Here is a 14,385-nt window from a genome sequence, read left to right on the forward strand (position 1 = left end):
ATGCTGAGTCCCTGCTCCAAAGAGCTTACAATCTAAGGAGGCCAGCCAGACAAAGCGTGGGAAGGGAAACTGAGGCATTGCAAGGGGAAGCAGTCACGGAGCCGAAGCAGGAAGAAAGCCCAGCTCGGAGCGCTAGCTCGGTGTCCTGCCCACTGCCTCACAGGGCAGAACCTCCCGTTTGACCCCACTCTGCTCTGAGGCCGCAGGGTTAGCTCCAAGCAGACCCCTTGAGCAGGGATCTGCCCGGTGGCACACACGCCTGAGGCACACCTTGGTGGCACTTTGCCAGCGGCTTCTGACTCAGACCCTTCCCGGGGAGCTGGCTGGAGCAGCCACTGCACAGCTGCCAGCTGAACTCCTCCTGAGTGGGAGGGGGCAAACACCCTGATTGCCTCGTTAGCCTGCAGTGGCCAGGTCCCAGTCACCTGCTGGAGGCAGCCGGCTGGTGAGAGGGACTGCTCCACGGTGTTGGAATCCGCACCCCGCAGTGAGTAGCTACGCTGTTGTAGGGGGAGATGGGGGGGCTGTGCTTTGCTCTGTGTCTCTGGGGGGGCCTTGCAGAAGCAGAGTGGGCTATGCAGGGGGGCAGAATTGGAGGGACTAGGAGGGTTTCCTTGCTATTGTTCCAGTCAGCTGCCCTCTTCCCTTTCCAGATCAGCTCCCTTTTTCCTGGCTTCAAGCTCCAGGCAGTAACAGGCCACTGGGTTTTCCTGCCTGAGCCGGGGGAGGTTTCTTCCTTTTATATGCAGCAAATGACGGAGCTCCTGTTTCTCATGACAGGTTTCAGGGTAGCAGCCGTGTTAGTCTGTATTTGCAAAAAGAAAAGGAGGACTTGTGGCACCTTAGAGACTAACCAATTTATTTGAGCAGAAGCTTTCGTGAGCTACAGCTCACTTCATCGGACGCATTCAATGCATCCGATGAAGTGAGCTGGAGCTCACGAAAGCTTCTGCTCAAATAAATTGGTTAGTCTCTAAGGTGCCACAAGTCCTCCTTTTCTTGTTTCTCATGAGTGGCTAAAAGGGAGCTGGGATGGGGGAGCGTCTTGGGGCAGAAGGGACCCAGGCTGTGCCAGCCCCAAAGAGGCCCGAGATATAGCAGTGTCCCCTCCAGGCGAACTATGGACTCGGTGGGGGTGGAGGAGATCCTCTCCCTTCTCCTGGGAATGAGCTTGTGTTGGTGGCGGGAGAGACCTGGCCTGGGATGGCACCAGAGATGGTGCCGAGCAGGGCACTGTGCCTGCCGGGGGGGATCCCCAGAGTCTGGCTGCTAAGGGCCCCGAATGGTAGCTTTGAAAATCCCATCTGGATAGTGAGTGCCGCAGTGTTTTCGAAACCTGGCCCCATCTGCCAGGCCTTGTCGGAGAAGATCTGAATGATCAGGCCCTGGCAGCAGGATGCTGCCCTCTTCTCTCCCGTCCCCGCCAGCACTAGCGCCTTCCCCGCACAGCTGCTCCCAGTCCAAGGGAGCTGAGATCAGGCTGCAAGGGAGGCAGGATGGTGCAATGGTTAGTGTAGTGGGCGGGGGAGCCCTGGGTTCAAGTCTGATCTGCTCCAGACTGCCTGGGTGATCTCCACCACGCTGCGCTGTGGTTCCCCCTCTGTAACGGGCGCTGGGAGGAGAAAGACACCACAGACTGCGAGGCGAGCGGGTACCTTAGAGGCAGGTAGTATATTCTAATATAATGCCTAATTCCCCCTCCCTTCGGTCTACTCATGGCTGCGTCCCTGCCCTGCCTCCTTGCTGAGCGTACCATGATTGGCTGGGAGGGTGGAAAAAAACCAGCCAAAGGTATAGAAAGTCTCCTCGGGGCTACAGATTTTCGACCCTTGACAAATGGCCCCACGCTCGCTGTTTTCGATGAAGAGCCATCACAGCCCAGTCCCAGAGGGTTCCTCCTTCCCCCAGCTAGGGGAGAGCTCACAGATGCACAAAGCCAGCAAGGGGCAGGAGGAAGAAACTCCCCGACCTCGTCCACGCCCCGTATCTACCTGTTCCATGGGGCCAGGTCAGACTCGGTGGAGCTCGGCTGAGTGTGGCCGGCTGGGAATCCATCCCCTTGGTTCCCTGGGTCCGAACTCCCCAGCCCTGGCATCTCCCCTCCTGGCCCCGGTGCATGTTTCCTGCGGTGGCATTAGCTCCTTGCTGCAGCCCTGGCCCTGGCCCTGGCCCTGCCTCGGGTGCTTCCTGAACTCCCGGCTGGTTTCTGAGATGACGCCAGCCGCCGTTTCTGTTTCGTCTCTGCTCCCTCGAGGCTCCTCATGCACCTGGAGTGAAGTGTAGTCTTCCCTGACCAGGAGGGTGCCGGTCCCATGCCGCTCACATGTGTCTCTGGGTGATAGCTCCTGCCTCCCCCCCAGCCCCCGGCTGTTGCTCTTCTATCTTCTTTACTTTGTCTTCCCCGTCCCCAATGTCACACAATTCCCCCCGCGCAGGAGCCCCCTTCCCCGGTCTTTCGGGAGGGCTTTGGACAAGTAGCTCAGGCCTGCTCCAGAGCATGGTGTAAGGTGCAGTGTAGACCGGCCCCAGGAGCAGGGCTAGAGCCTTGGACAGTCTGGGAGACAGGAGAGGAGGACATCCCATTGACCCCAAGGCTGGGTATTAAAGGGTTAAAGAGCTAAGGGCTTTAAGGGACCCAGTGGGGCAGGACCCAGCTGACCTGTCCCAGCCTCTCAGGCGGGGGCAGCCCCCGGGGTGGATCCTGACCTGGTTCTGGGGGCTCAGCCAGGGAAGCAGGAGCGACTTCTAGGCAGACCTAGCCTGTTGGACACCCAGGAATTAGCCGCACCAGTGACTGGGATAAGCAGGAGGCTGGCAGACTCCCAGCTGTCCTCGAAGCCAGGCCCACATCCTGGGACCTGGGCCTGGCGTTAACAGGCTGGTGCGGCACCAGCCCCAATTTGGTGGCTGCAAAACCACCTGCTGGGACGGTGATCTGACAGCCTTTGGCTTCCATGCCAGGGCAGCTCAGCTTGGTGCTGCTGCAGAGCTGGCTGCCCGGGGCCCGGGCTGGGGGCATCGTGGGGCGATTCCTGTCCTTTGTGCTGCCAGGGGGTGCAGGGCAGATTCTTCATGTGCTAGGGAGCTAAGCTGAATAGTTGGGTTCAGGGTGGGGGCTCTCTTAAGTCCAGTGTTGCCTTGCTGGGGGGTGACGACTTCCGTGCCGACCAGGCCTTGGGTTGGAGGGAGGGGGAATTCCCGTGCCCCATGAGGCCCTGGAGTCAGCAGAGGGGTGTCTGCTGAGCCGGCTGCCCCCCGACGCTGGGCGGGGCGGGGTAAGGGCGGGGACAGGAGCCCTCACAGGAAGGTGCTGTCTCCCTTCTGCAGTGTCCAGGTGTAACCAGGCTGTTGGCTGACATTTAAAACGCGGGATTAACTCCTCCACAGCCCCATTCTGCAAAGGGCGGGGCTGTCCCCTGGCTAAGGCCTGCTCAGTTCTTCCATTCCACTTCCGTGCGGTCTGGGTTGGATGCAGGGCTCTGTTTCGCTCTGGAGCGGCGGTGCCGTGACCCACCCAAGAGGTGGCTGCATCGTGTGCCGGGCGAGCCCTCTGCCCGGTGGGGCTCTAGCTGTCAAACGAGCACGTTCCTTGCTCGGCTGGTTCTGGTGATCTAAGTGAACCGGCTGCTTTGCATCTTGCTGCTCCAGTGGGTGGCGGAGGCTGCTGAGAGGAGGGAGGGCAGCAGTGCCAAGGCGCTGGGTTGCAAAGCAGCCCAGCCCCTGGGCGAGGGGAGATTTGGGGGATGGGTGTTTCCTTGCTTCCACCCTCTTCAAAGTCTCCCTCGATCTTGCCACTTCTGCTCCCTGACCCCTCACGCCAGGCTTCTCTGCCTCGCTGCTGGCTTCCATTCACCCAGGGGGTCCCTGAGGCTGAGCCATCCCCGATCAGAGCTTCTGGCATGAGTTGTCCAAGGAATTGGAGGGGAGGGGCTTTGTGGCTCATGCTGGGGAGGGAGGCGGGGGGGGTTGCTAGCCATGAGCTGGGACCAGCTAGGCTGGTGCAAACGGGCACCAGGCCCAGCTGGGGGACCCTCTCCACCAGGAGCAGAGTCTGTGCTGCCAGGTCCAGCGTGGGTTTTGGGGTGGGCAGTGCAGGCCTGCACCCTGGCAAGTCTGCGCCCCTGCAAAGCCCCTAGGGGCCAATGATGCAGGGATGCAACCTAGGAGCGTTCTCAGGGCCGCTCTGGTTGGCGTGCGCCAGGGCATGGTGGTCCCTGCAGCCCAGACCAGGCATGGTGCAAGTTGCTTAGGGCCCGATCCTGCACAGGGGCTGAGGTTCTGCCAGGGATGTGCACTCCTGTGGGGGCACGTGGCAGCTGGCAAGGGGCACGTGACGCCTTGCAAGAGGCACTTGGCACTCCTTGACCTCAGGAAGGTCCCTTTTGAAGTAACAGCCAGGCTCTGCCTGTCACGGGGCCAGCTTGCTGAAGGAAAGTTTAACTGGAGCTAAGCAAACACCCTGGGAGATGCTTGCTTGCAGCTCTGGCTTGGGGCTCGGCTGATTGGACAGGTGCGTGGCGTGCCTCTGGAGAATAAATACACTGATCAGGGCTCCAGATGCTGCCAGCGAGTCGTGGAGACTTGAGTGGCGCAGGGGGATTTGCCAGGCTGGCGTCACCATAGCTACGTGGGGGAGGTGGCCCCTTTCCGCTGCTCGGCGCGCCCCCAAAGTGACTGAAGCAACTGGCGCCGTCTCTCCTGTGTTGAGATGCTGCTCTTGATGGCTGGGTGACTCTGCCCATCTGAGCTGGCACCCTTGGAGCTGGCATGCGTTGTTACCCCCCTGTGAGGAACGTGGTTTAATACGGTGAGCGGGTCGGGGTGTGGCAAGGTGAAGGCAAGGCCCTAGGGATGCTGCAGCCCGAGGGCTCTCCCGCCGCTCTGCTCCTGTGCCGTTGGCCTCTCCCCATGCCACGGCCCTGCTCCCCACTTTGAGTGACAGTGATGGGGGAGGTGGCGTCAATGCCCCTCTCCTCCCAGGATTAGCTGTGTGTGTGTGTGGGGGGGGGGGATCGCAGGAAGCAGTTGGTTTTGGAGTTAATAATTCTTTGAGATGTATGGGGCAGTCTTCCCCCCGCCCCGGCCACGAGGAGCAATTGTTTCCGGCTCTTGGCGGATTCAGGCAGCCATCACTGTGTCAGTTACGCTCAGGGCAGCTGCCCCCGCTCTCAGAGAGATTGTCTCGGACCCTCTGCGGGCCTTGCTCCACAGGTTGTGTTTGGAGCTTCTCTGGGAACCATGTGGGCTAGAAATGTTTTGTGTTTTTGGACGCTGAGAATCTGGCGTCATCCTGTGGCTCCAAGAGTTGGGGCCCTAGGCCCAGCTTAGAGCACCCATGAACCCCCACAAAGACTAGTTAATGCAGAGCCAAGGCTGCTGCCCTCTGCGATTTGCACCTCTGCAGACGAAGAGAGTTTAATGATTAAAATTCAAACACGGGGAAACCAGGAAAGGCCGAGCATGAGTGATGGTGAACACAGAGCCTTAACTCTGCCCGAGAGGAGACCCTGAGGATGAATTACAGGCACTGACTCCAGATAAAGCAGGGCTCCAGATACAGGGGGCTACTGGGGGGAAAATCAATTGAAATATTTTCCCATTGAAAAATCAGCGTGTTTGATGGGAAAAGATTGATTTGTGGCCAGGCTACATCTCCCTAGAGGCACGGGGTGCCTTCCTGGGGCCACTCCTTCCATGGTGATCAGCAAATGTCAATTTTGCCAGACCCCCAAACCAGCGAACTGTTTCCGCAGATGATGATGACTGAGGTTTATGGAGCGGCAAAGTGAGAGCAGCGCTGCTGGAGAAGGTAGGGTTGGCAGTAAGGCGGCTCCCTTTGGGTATCTTGACATGTGACGTTGACAATTTGTGTTTTGATGGCTACGAAGCTGGAACTTTTTGAATCTCAACAGTAGATAATTGTCTGAGCCGCCAGGAGTTTCTCGCAAATGTGAAAATTTCAATTGATTTTTTTTTTAAAAAAGCTTAAACATGAACGTCGCTCGTCTCCGTCAGAATGCGAAAGGCCGAACGCCGCCCAGCCTAATCCCAGGGGCTGTCGTCCAGCAGAGGGGGCAGGGCTGGGAGGTTTGAGGGACCCAGACCTAGAGTCCCAGAAAGCAGCCAGTGGCAGCCGCAGGGCTGAATGGTGACCCCCAAACGAGACAGCTTCCATGTTTCTGAGTCGTTCTGCTCATTTCAGGATGACGCAGAGAATCCCCCTTTTCCCTGACCGGCGCTGGGAGTGGCCGTTGCACGGCCCCAGAAAAGGGTGCTGGGCCAAACGGGGGTGACGCACGTGGCAGTGTGACGGGAAAGTGACCTAGTGTTGAACCGCAGGGTAAGGTGATGCCAATGCAAACCACAGAGAGCCCGGGCGGTGGCTCTAACCCACCTGCTAGTACAGGGGGTACGTTGGGAAGCTCTGGACCCTGTGCCCCATGGGTACATCCAGGGAATGCCTGGACAGGCTGCCAACAATGGCAGCATAGCCTGGGCAGAGGATCAGACTGCCCACAAACCGCCCCGAGGGGACTTGCTCAGGTGCCTCCCTGCTCCCAGGTGCAGTGTGGGCGAAGAAGACTTTAGACCCCAGTGAAACCCTTTGTCCCACTAGGAGGGGATTGGAGGAAAATTGACATCTGGGCAGGAGTCGCCTCAAGGAACCTGCCCCTTGGCCGGGTGGGGACTGGGAACGCAGGCGCCTTATCAGCGTCCGGGAGGCCGAGGAGATAAAGGCCTGGGCATGCAACGAACAAGGGCAGCCATTGTCCTTCAGTGCCGTGTGCAGGTGCGCTGCATCCGGGGACCTGACCATGCTGCCCCTGGGGGGCTGCCCCTAGGCCTGCAGCCCTGCCGGTGGCCAGAGCTCAGGGGAAGAGGGGACAAGACCTAGCTGCCAGGAAGCCACTGGGGCTGCCAATGCTTGGGAGAAGCGGCTCCTGCGGGCAGGCAGAGCCCCAGGAGCTGGGACTGAGCGGCAGTCTGCATGCAGGGGAGCAGCTGGGCCAGGAGACCCCCATGGTGTGGCCATGAAAATGAGAGAGAAAAACACCCTGGGGGGGGGGGGGAGATTTTCCTTTTTCTTTTGTGTGTTGAAAAAATGTTTTAATTTGGGGATTTTCTTTTAGTGTTTTAAAGAAAACAGCAACCCAAGAAAATACAAAATCTTGTTTTTTTTGAAAACTGATTTTTTATTTCCACATTTTTGTTGGGGGGAAGAGAAGAGGAATGCAAGAATGTTGAGGGATGTGGGGAGGAGAACCCCCAAATATTTTCACCATTTCCCTAGATGGTTTGGAACTTCTGGGTTGAGCTGGGGAAAGCTTTTTCAATGAACAATAAATGCACCAAAAATGCATTTTATTTTTTTTTTTCCAGGGCACTAAAACTATTTGTGAATTTGGGTCGAATTCAGTGAATAGTTTCAGCTAAAAAAAATTCCATCGTTTTCTCAAGAAGTCAAAACTCTTTCATCCATTTTGAAATGAAACCTCTCAGGGTTTTGTTTGGCGATGGTGTGTCATTTAGAAAGGTAGCGAATTGAAATAAAAAAATGGGAAAAAACATTCCCCCCCTCTCCCCCGAATTATTTTGTAACAAACAAAATGTTTCATTTGACTTAAAACAAACAAACATTTGTGAGGAAAAAACTGGACAAATTCCGGGTTCAAACAGAAACAATTTTTTTTTCTTTTCTTCTTTTTCAGTTTGTCCTGTTCTTTCCCCCCCCCGAACTGACGTCAGTTCAATTGGTTCCGCTTCTGGGTGCTGTTTCTGGTGCTGGGAGGAAGTGTGATATCTGGGGCGGGGGGGCCAGTGGTCAGGACTCCTGGGTTCTCTTCCTGGCTCTGCTACTGACTGTAACCTTTGTGCAAATCCTTTCCCAGGGCTGTAGCATGGGGCTCAGCGGCTACTTCCTGGTGGGTGGTGTTGAGAGGGTTAATTTGTTAAGTCTGTACCATGCATTTAGATCCACTGGTGGCAAATACATTAGCAATGCAGTTTACTGCAGATCTGATTTCTGGTTTTCTTTAGATGCTCTGCCAAAGTCAACAATCTGCTATTCAGGGCTCCTTTGCTGGGTGTCAGCAAGCTCTGCTAACATGGACTAATCCTTGCAAACTCCCAGGGAGTCGGGGGTTACCAAGCCAGCTGAGCCCCAAAGCGGGTGGGTTTATTACTTTTTTGCTGAGGCTGCACGGTGAAGTGGGATTAGAACGCCAGGCTCCCAGCCTGCTGCTTGCCCCACTAGACAACGCTGTCTCTGGTGTTTCTGTGAGGGGGCATGTGCATGCCAGAGCTCTATCTGGGGCTAGCTAGGGACTGCTCTTTAAATGGGTGCATGCTGTCACCCCGATAGGGGGCGAGAGGCAGAAGCTGCAGTCCAAGGAGACCAGGCAGACCAAGGAAGGATGATTACCCCGTTTTACCTGTGGGGAACTAAGACGCAGGCTTTGTCATCGCTGACCCCAAAGTTCACGGCGAGGGAGCAAGCAGGGGTAGTTCTGTCCCTGGGAAATGCTGCTGGAGACAGGGTCCTTGTGGTGCAAGCAGCTTGAGAGCCTGAGGCTGGCTCCCTTCATCCTCCCCCACCTCGCAGTGATGCCAGACACCCTGTCTGCACTGTGGTTTTGCAGCGATGCGGCTGAGTGAGTCAATTTATCCCTTGGTTAAAAAATGCACCTTTCTGTAGTGACGGCAAAGCCCCAGAGCGCTGCAGCGACCTACCCAGTGAGCGAAACCCCAAGCTCCTGGCTCCTCGTTCAGCCTCTTAATTGTAGGGCTGCCTTCTTTGTCAGTAGGCTTGGGGGGGGGGGCAGATGAGGGTGGCCTGAGGCTAGCGTGTGAGTGTCTGTGTGTGACCATAGGGCATGGAGCCGGGGTGGGGCACCCGGCCCATGGCCTACCACTGTTAAGTGTGTCCATGAGATAGGGTAGCCACCCAGCTGGTTTTGGACTAGCGGGGCTGGTTTTGGACTGGCCCAGCTGGTTTTTGTGCTCTCTTGCCAGCCTAGAGATGTCGTTTGCTGGTGAGTTGTTTTTTTTTTTTTTTTGCCATGTGCCCATGCAGCTGCGAGCACAGAGATTGGGCGAGTAGCCACTGCACACGTTACAGCCGGGGGTGTGCCGGGGCTGGCACCCAGATCCCGCTCTGCCAGCACAGTGGGCCGGGTCCTCGCCTGCCCACTGCCAAAACCGGAGCAGCTCCTCTCAGTTCCGGGGCCAGCCGGGAAGTGGGCGGACCTGTCACCCAAGGGGTAAGGTGAGGAAGGGGCAGGGAGGGACAGCAGAATGAGTCCTGCAAGGACTGAGACTCCAGGAAGGGGGTGGGTGCAGGGGCTCCTGGGCCATGGGGGATAAGGCTGCTGGTGGGAGAGGTGGGGCACCTGATAGGAGAAGAGGCGGGTCAGATGAGGTGGGGATGGGGCAAATCTATGCCCCACTTTAAATGGTGCTCTGCAGCACCCCCCCACCCTTCTCCATTGTGAGACAATTTAGGGCGTGGTGAGCATGGCTGCTGTGATTGGGTGTCTGACGGTGGGAGAAGAAGGAAGCTGATTCAGCAAGGAAAAGGTCTACATGTACAACACGCTGTGTGCGTGTGCGTGTGCGTGTGCGTGTGCGTGCGGAGTAGGGAGTGTTTGGGGACGAGAGTACAAGGTGCGAAACCACACACAAGAAAGGAGGCCGATGGTGCTACTTTAAAATCTCCTTTCAATGCAATGCGAGCTGGGCTCTGGCCCAGGCTGATGAGGGACATGCCAGGAGCTGCGTTGACCAAACCACCCTCCCAAGAGGCATTGGCTGTGGTTGGCGTTTGCTGCAGCAAACCTTGAACAAAATCGAGATGAGCCTGGACTGTCGCTGATCAGGTTTTTTTTGTTTTAAATCCCTGGAGAGCTCTCCCCTGAATGTCTTGGTCATCCCTTAAAGTGGCACCGGGCCTCTGTTGGGTGCAGGAGAAATGAGATTCTCTGATCCTGCTTCCTCCTCCTCCCCGTTTTCAGTCAGAAACGGGTGGGCAGAGCCAGTTTTGCTCTGTGTAGACTCACAAATCCTCCTATGCTGGCGAGGGTTGGTGACTGCGACAGGTGGCGTCCCCATGGGAGAAGCAGCAGCATCACCGGTCTTCTCAGCCGCAGGGATGGGAGAAGGGATGAATTGCTGGCTTTCGCAGGCTCTGGAGCTGATGTCCCAAAGTGACTGGAGCCCCAGATAGGCCTCCTCTGGACCCGAGCTATGTGAAGCTGAGCCCGCCTCAACCCACCAGGTAGCTCATTGATAACGCTGCTGTCCTTGTGGGGCACCTTGCTTCTCCAGGGCTCCCCCCAGCTGCAGTGGGGGAGACGCAAGGGGGCCTGATCCAAAGCGCCAGTGCGAGTCTCTCCATTGAGCTCGTTGGCCTTCCTGGCTGACCCTAAGGGTCTGTTGGGTGCTGAGGGGCAAGCTGCTGCCACGGCCCCATCCGGTCTAGGAAGCAAAGGATCCTGGGGCTCTAGAGTGCAAGATTCCCATGCCAACGCCGAGCAGTAACCGGGCTGGGGGGGGACATCTTGCATCCCCCTGTGATGTCCAGTCCCTGACGGGTGTGTGTCTGTGCTTACAGTATGAATGGAGGGTGGAGTCTAAAGTGTGTGTGTGTGTGTGTGTGTGTGTGTGCGCGCACCGCTTCCTTCTATTGGGTGGAACTGGAACTTCTAGACTGTGTGTCATAGGGCCTATACTGCTTCATGGACCTTCTCCCTTGGTTTAGGTGGGAGGAGGTGCTGACTTCTGCCCCTAGCATTGCTGTGATGTTCTGCATGGCGCCCTGGTGGGCAGCACAGCATCAGTCATGACATCCAGGGTGTGCAGGACGTTTCTCCCCAGGTGTGTTGGGAATCTGATTTCCAAATCCCTGCAGCGATGGAGCGATGTCTAATTCCCGGCACGTATTGTGAGAGAGTCTCCTCCACTGATTGGTGGGGGCAGTGGGAACGGAGAAATGCCCCGAACTGATGCAGTCACCTTTTTCTCAACCTGCCCATCCACCCCTCGAATAAGCTGTGGAGAAGTACCAGTCAGGGGCTGTTGCTGAGAAGCGGGTGGGGATGCCAGGCTGGCTGCCTACCAGCAGGAGTCCAGGATGGCTTTAGCAGCCAGGCTTTCCGTCAGCGACGAAGGTCGCTTGGCACCCCTGAAAATCCGGGTGCTTCAGATCAGATGCCTAAAAATGGCTTTTGGAGTTGAGCTTTGGGGCCAGGCTCTAACTAAGGGGAGATGGATGGACAGAAGAGCCCAGGGGATGCAGGGCAGCCAGCTTGGGCAGCAGGAGCTGCAGAGGAGGAGGTGCTTGCGCCCCCAGCAGGGCAGGGATGGAGGTGCAGCCGTGTGTTGGTTCTCAGCTCTCGCCTCTCTCTCTCTTGCAGGGGAAGATGCTGTCCCGCCGGGGCTGCAAGCTTGAGGTCCTCGTCCTGACTGCGGTGGGGATCCTCTGCCTCCTCTTCCTTCTCAACCCCAACACGGGCGAGCGGGTGATGATGGCTGCCACGACAGTCGGCAGTACCAGCCCCCCTGCCCCCACGCCCGGCACCCCCACAACCCCGCGTCACGTCTCCGAGTGCAAGGAGAACGGGTCGGTGGCCAACATCTCCGGCTTCGCCGGCCTGCCCGGCCACATCCAGGACTTCCTGCGCTACAAGCACTGCAAGGAGTTTCCCCAACGGCTGGATGCCCCTGACAAGTGCGGGGGGGCTGAGGGCTCCCAGGGGGTCTTCCTCCTCCTAGCCATCAAGTCCTCCCCTGGGAACTATGAGCGGCGGGAGATCATCCGCAAGACCTGGGGGGCAGAGAGGACGTACCAAGGGGTCCGCATCCGCAGGGTCTTCCTCGCCGGGGAGGCGGGGGACACGCGGGAGGCTTGGAAGCTGAACCGGCTGCTGTGGCAGGAGGCGGCGGAGCACGGGGACGTCCTGCAGTGGGCGTTCCGCGACAGCTTCTTCAACCTGACCCTCAAGCAGGTGCTGTTCCATGGCTGGCTGGAGGCCCGCTGCCCCGGCGCCCGCTTCCTCTTCAACGGGGACGACGACGTCTTCGCCAACACGGACAACGTGGTGCACTACCTGCTGGGCATGCGGGACGCCAACGATGGCGACAAGCACCTCTACGTGGGGCAGCTCATCGTCGACGTGGGGCCCATCCGCGAGAAGTGGAGCAAGTACTACGTGCCTGAGCAGATCACCGCCGCCAAGTCCTACCCGCCCTACTGCGGGGGCGGCGGGTTGCTCATGTCCGGCTTCACCGCCCGCACCATCTACAAGGAGTCGCTGGGCATCGAGCTCTTCCCCATAGACGACGTCTACCTGGGCATGTGCCTGCAGAAAGCCGGGCTGGCCCCAGCCTCCCACATGGGCATCCGGACCATGGGCGTCAGGGTGCCCTCCGCCAAGCTGGAGTCTTTTGATCCCTGCTACTACAAGGAGCTGCTGCTGGTGCACCGCTTCGTGCCCTACGAGATGCTGGTGATGTGGCGGGCCATTCACGAGCCCGACCTGCCCTGCGGGAAGAAGCTGCAGGTCTATCAGGGCGTCTGAGCGGACCCCGGAACCCGAGGGGAGGGGCAACCGGGAGGGATGTAATGCGAGGTTGAAGGTGCTAGGGCATCAGCGGGTGATGCTGCCTGTCTAAGTCTTCGCTGCTGTGCCCCGAATGCTCCAGACCCGTCACCTCTTGCTCTTGATGCCTATTCCAGGAAGTCCCGGCTCCAGGGGACAGGACTTCCAGGAATGAGCCTCAGCAGGACTTACGGCTGACACTGTTGGCTGGTATGCATAGAGTGCACAGAGATGCTGAACGGCTCACTGGCTTCTGGGTCCTGTCCCAACTGGTTTGGCCCGTTGGCCGTTCCTGGGATGTCAGGGGCTTTTCCCCTCCCTTCCCCATGGCTGCAATAGGCATTTCGAGCTGATGCAGGGATCCCTTTGCAGCAATGCCCTTGGGGCAGCTACCTCCAAGAAAGCAAGTGCCAGAAGGCTGCCAGACCGGGGTCTCTGTGGCGTGGAGGGGAGAATTTCTGCCTCCTTGACTAATGGGCATGTTGCTACCTGGGTGCCCAAATCTTGGGGCAGGATGTCACTGGCTTGGCCGATGTCCGGATCTCGGCCCAGACGCTGCGTCTCTGGGGCCAAAGGTCCAAATGCTGCAGGAAATGGGTAGGGTCTCTGGTGTGATGAGCTTGGCTTGGGTCCCATCCCCAGCCCCTGTTTTACTGGGGGCGCTAAGAGCAGGAGATAGGCATCATACGTATTCCCCGCCCCAGAGCTCTGGGGCCAGATCTGCCCCGGCGTAACCAGTTGTGGTCCCGTAAAGTCAATGGAGTCGTGCCTAGCTCTGGGGCTATGATGCAGAAGCAGAGAGTACTAGGGGGATGAGTCTCGTGTTCTCAGCTGGGCCCACAGGGGATCTCTGGCCTCCGCTCTGGCCAGTCCCTTGCTGCTAACGGTCTGGTTGTTGGATATATTGACTGGCAGGGCTGGTGCTTCCAGCCGCTCAAAACAGCCGAGAGAAGCAGTGTCTGCTCCCTGCTCCTTGTGAGTCAGTTTGCCCTATGAACTAGGCTGGCAAGGGGTGAAGGAGGAGATGGCCCTCTGGGTAGCTCCGGGGAAGCTGTAGAAAACCTCAGGAGGGTGTGTGGCTGCCTCTCCTCTCTCCCAGCACCTGTCTGTGCAGATGTTCCAGTGAGAACTTGTTGCAGGACAAATATTGGCCTGGCCTGGGGGCTTGGCCCTGCCGGTGAGATGGCGTCCCCGCACTGAGACGCGCCAGGAGACTGGCCGCGCCCAGCGGGCTTCAGGCTACGCCATCTCGCCCCGAGTCAGCGCGGGAGACTCCGGGTATAAAACTGCATCTCTGCTGGCAGGGGAGGGAGCAAACGGGGGCCTCTCTGGCTCAGCTGTGTCCTGACTGTACTAATAGCCCCCTGATACCGCCCCCCACTCCTCCCAGGGGCACAGTCCTGCATGGCACCAAGGGGTGATTTTCCAAAGAGCTGCCCTGTCCCGAAGATCAGGCCTGAGGCACATTCCCGAGCCCCTTGCAGAACACGCCTGATACTTACTAATTGCCCTGGGCCCTTTGAATTCAGGCCTGTGGCTTGGCATGGCCAGACAGGCACGGGGGCTTGGCAGAAGCCCGACATACGACCCTGCCCTGCTCTGCCCAAGCGGAGGGCAAACCTGAGATCTGAATTGCTGTTAAACTCGACCCACCGGCAATGTCTGTTGCTCAATCAAGACAGGTACAAGTGTGCACCACAGAGCCCTACGTCTCTCAAACTGCCTGCTGTCCTCTGAGCTCCGGACAAACAGCTGCTGAGGCTTTATCAGCTCATTGTGCTTGAGAAGA

At 58.2% G+C, this 14,385-nt stretch overlaps 1 protein-coding gene across 1 annotated transcript; it reads left to right on the top strand.

Annotated features, from left to right (window-relative positions):
- Window positions 1–1,120: 1,120 nt before the first annotated feature.
- On the top strand, window positions 1,121–12,606 carry B3GNT3 (UDP-GlcNAc:betaGal beta-1,3-N-acetylglucosaminyltransferase 3). The gene is given in 5 exon segments (XM_074939818.1): window positions 1,121–1,129; window positions 4,624–4,669; window positions 4,672–4,771; window positions 9,291–9,303; window positions 11,412–12,606. Coding segments are annotated over 5 exon segments (1,332 nt in total). The 3' UTR covers window positions 12,576–12,606.
- The last annotated feature ends 1,779 nt before the right edge of the window (window positions 12,607–14,385 follow it).

Source organism: Natator depressus, chromosome 25 (assembly GCF_965152275.1).
Source record: "Natator depressus isolate rNatDep1 chromosome 25, rNatDep2.hap1, whole genome shotgun sequence".
In the NCBI taxonomy this organism is placed as follows: Eukaryota; Metazoa; Chordata; order Testudines; family Cheloniidae; genus Natator; species Natator depressus.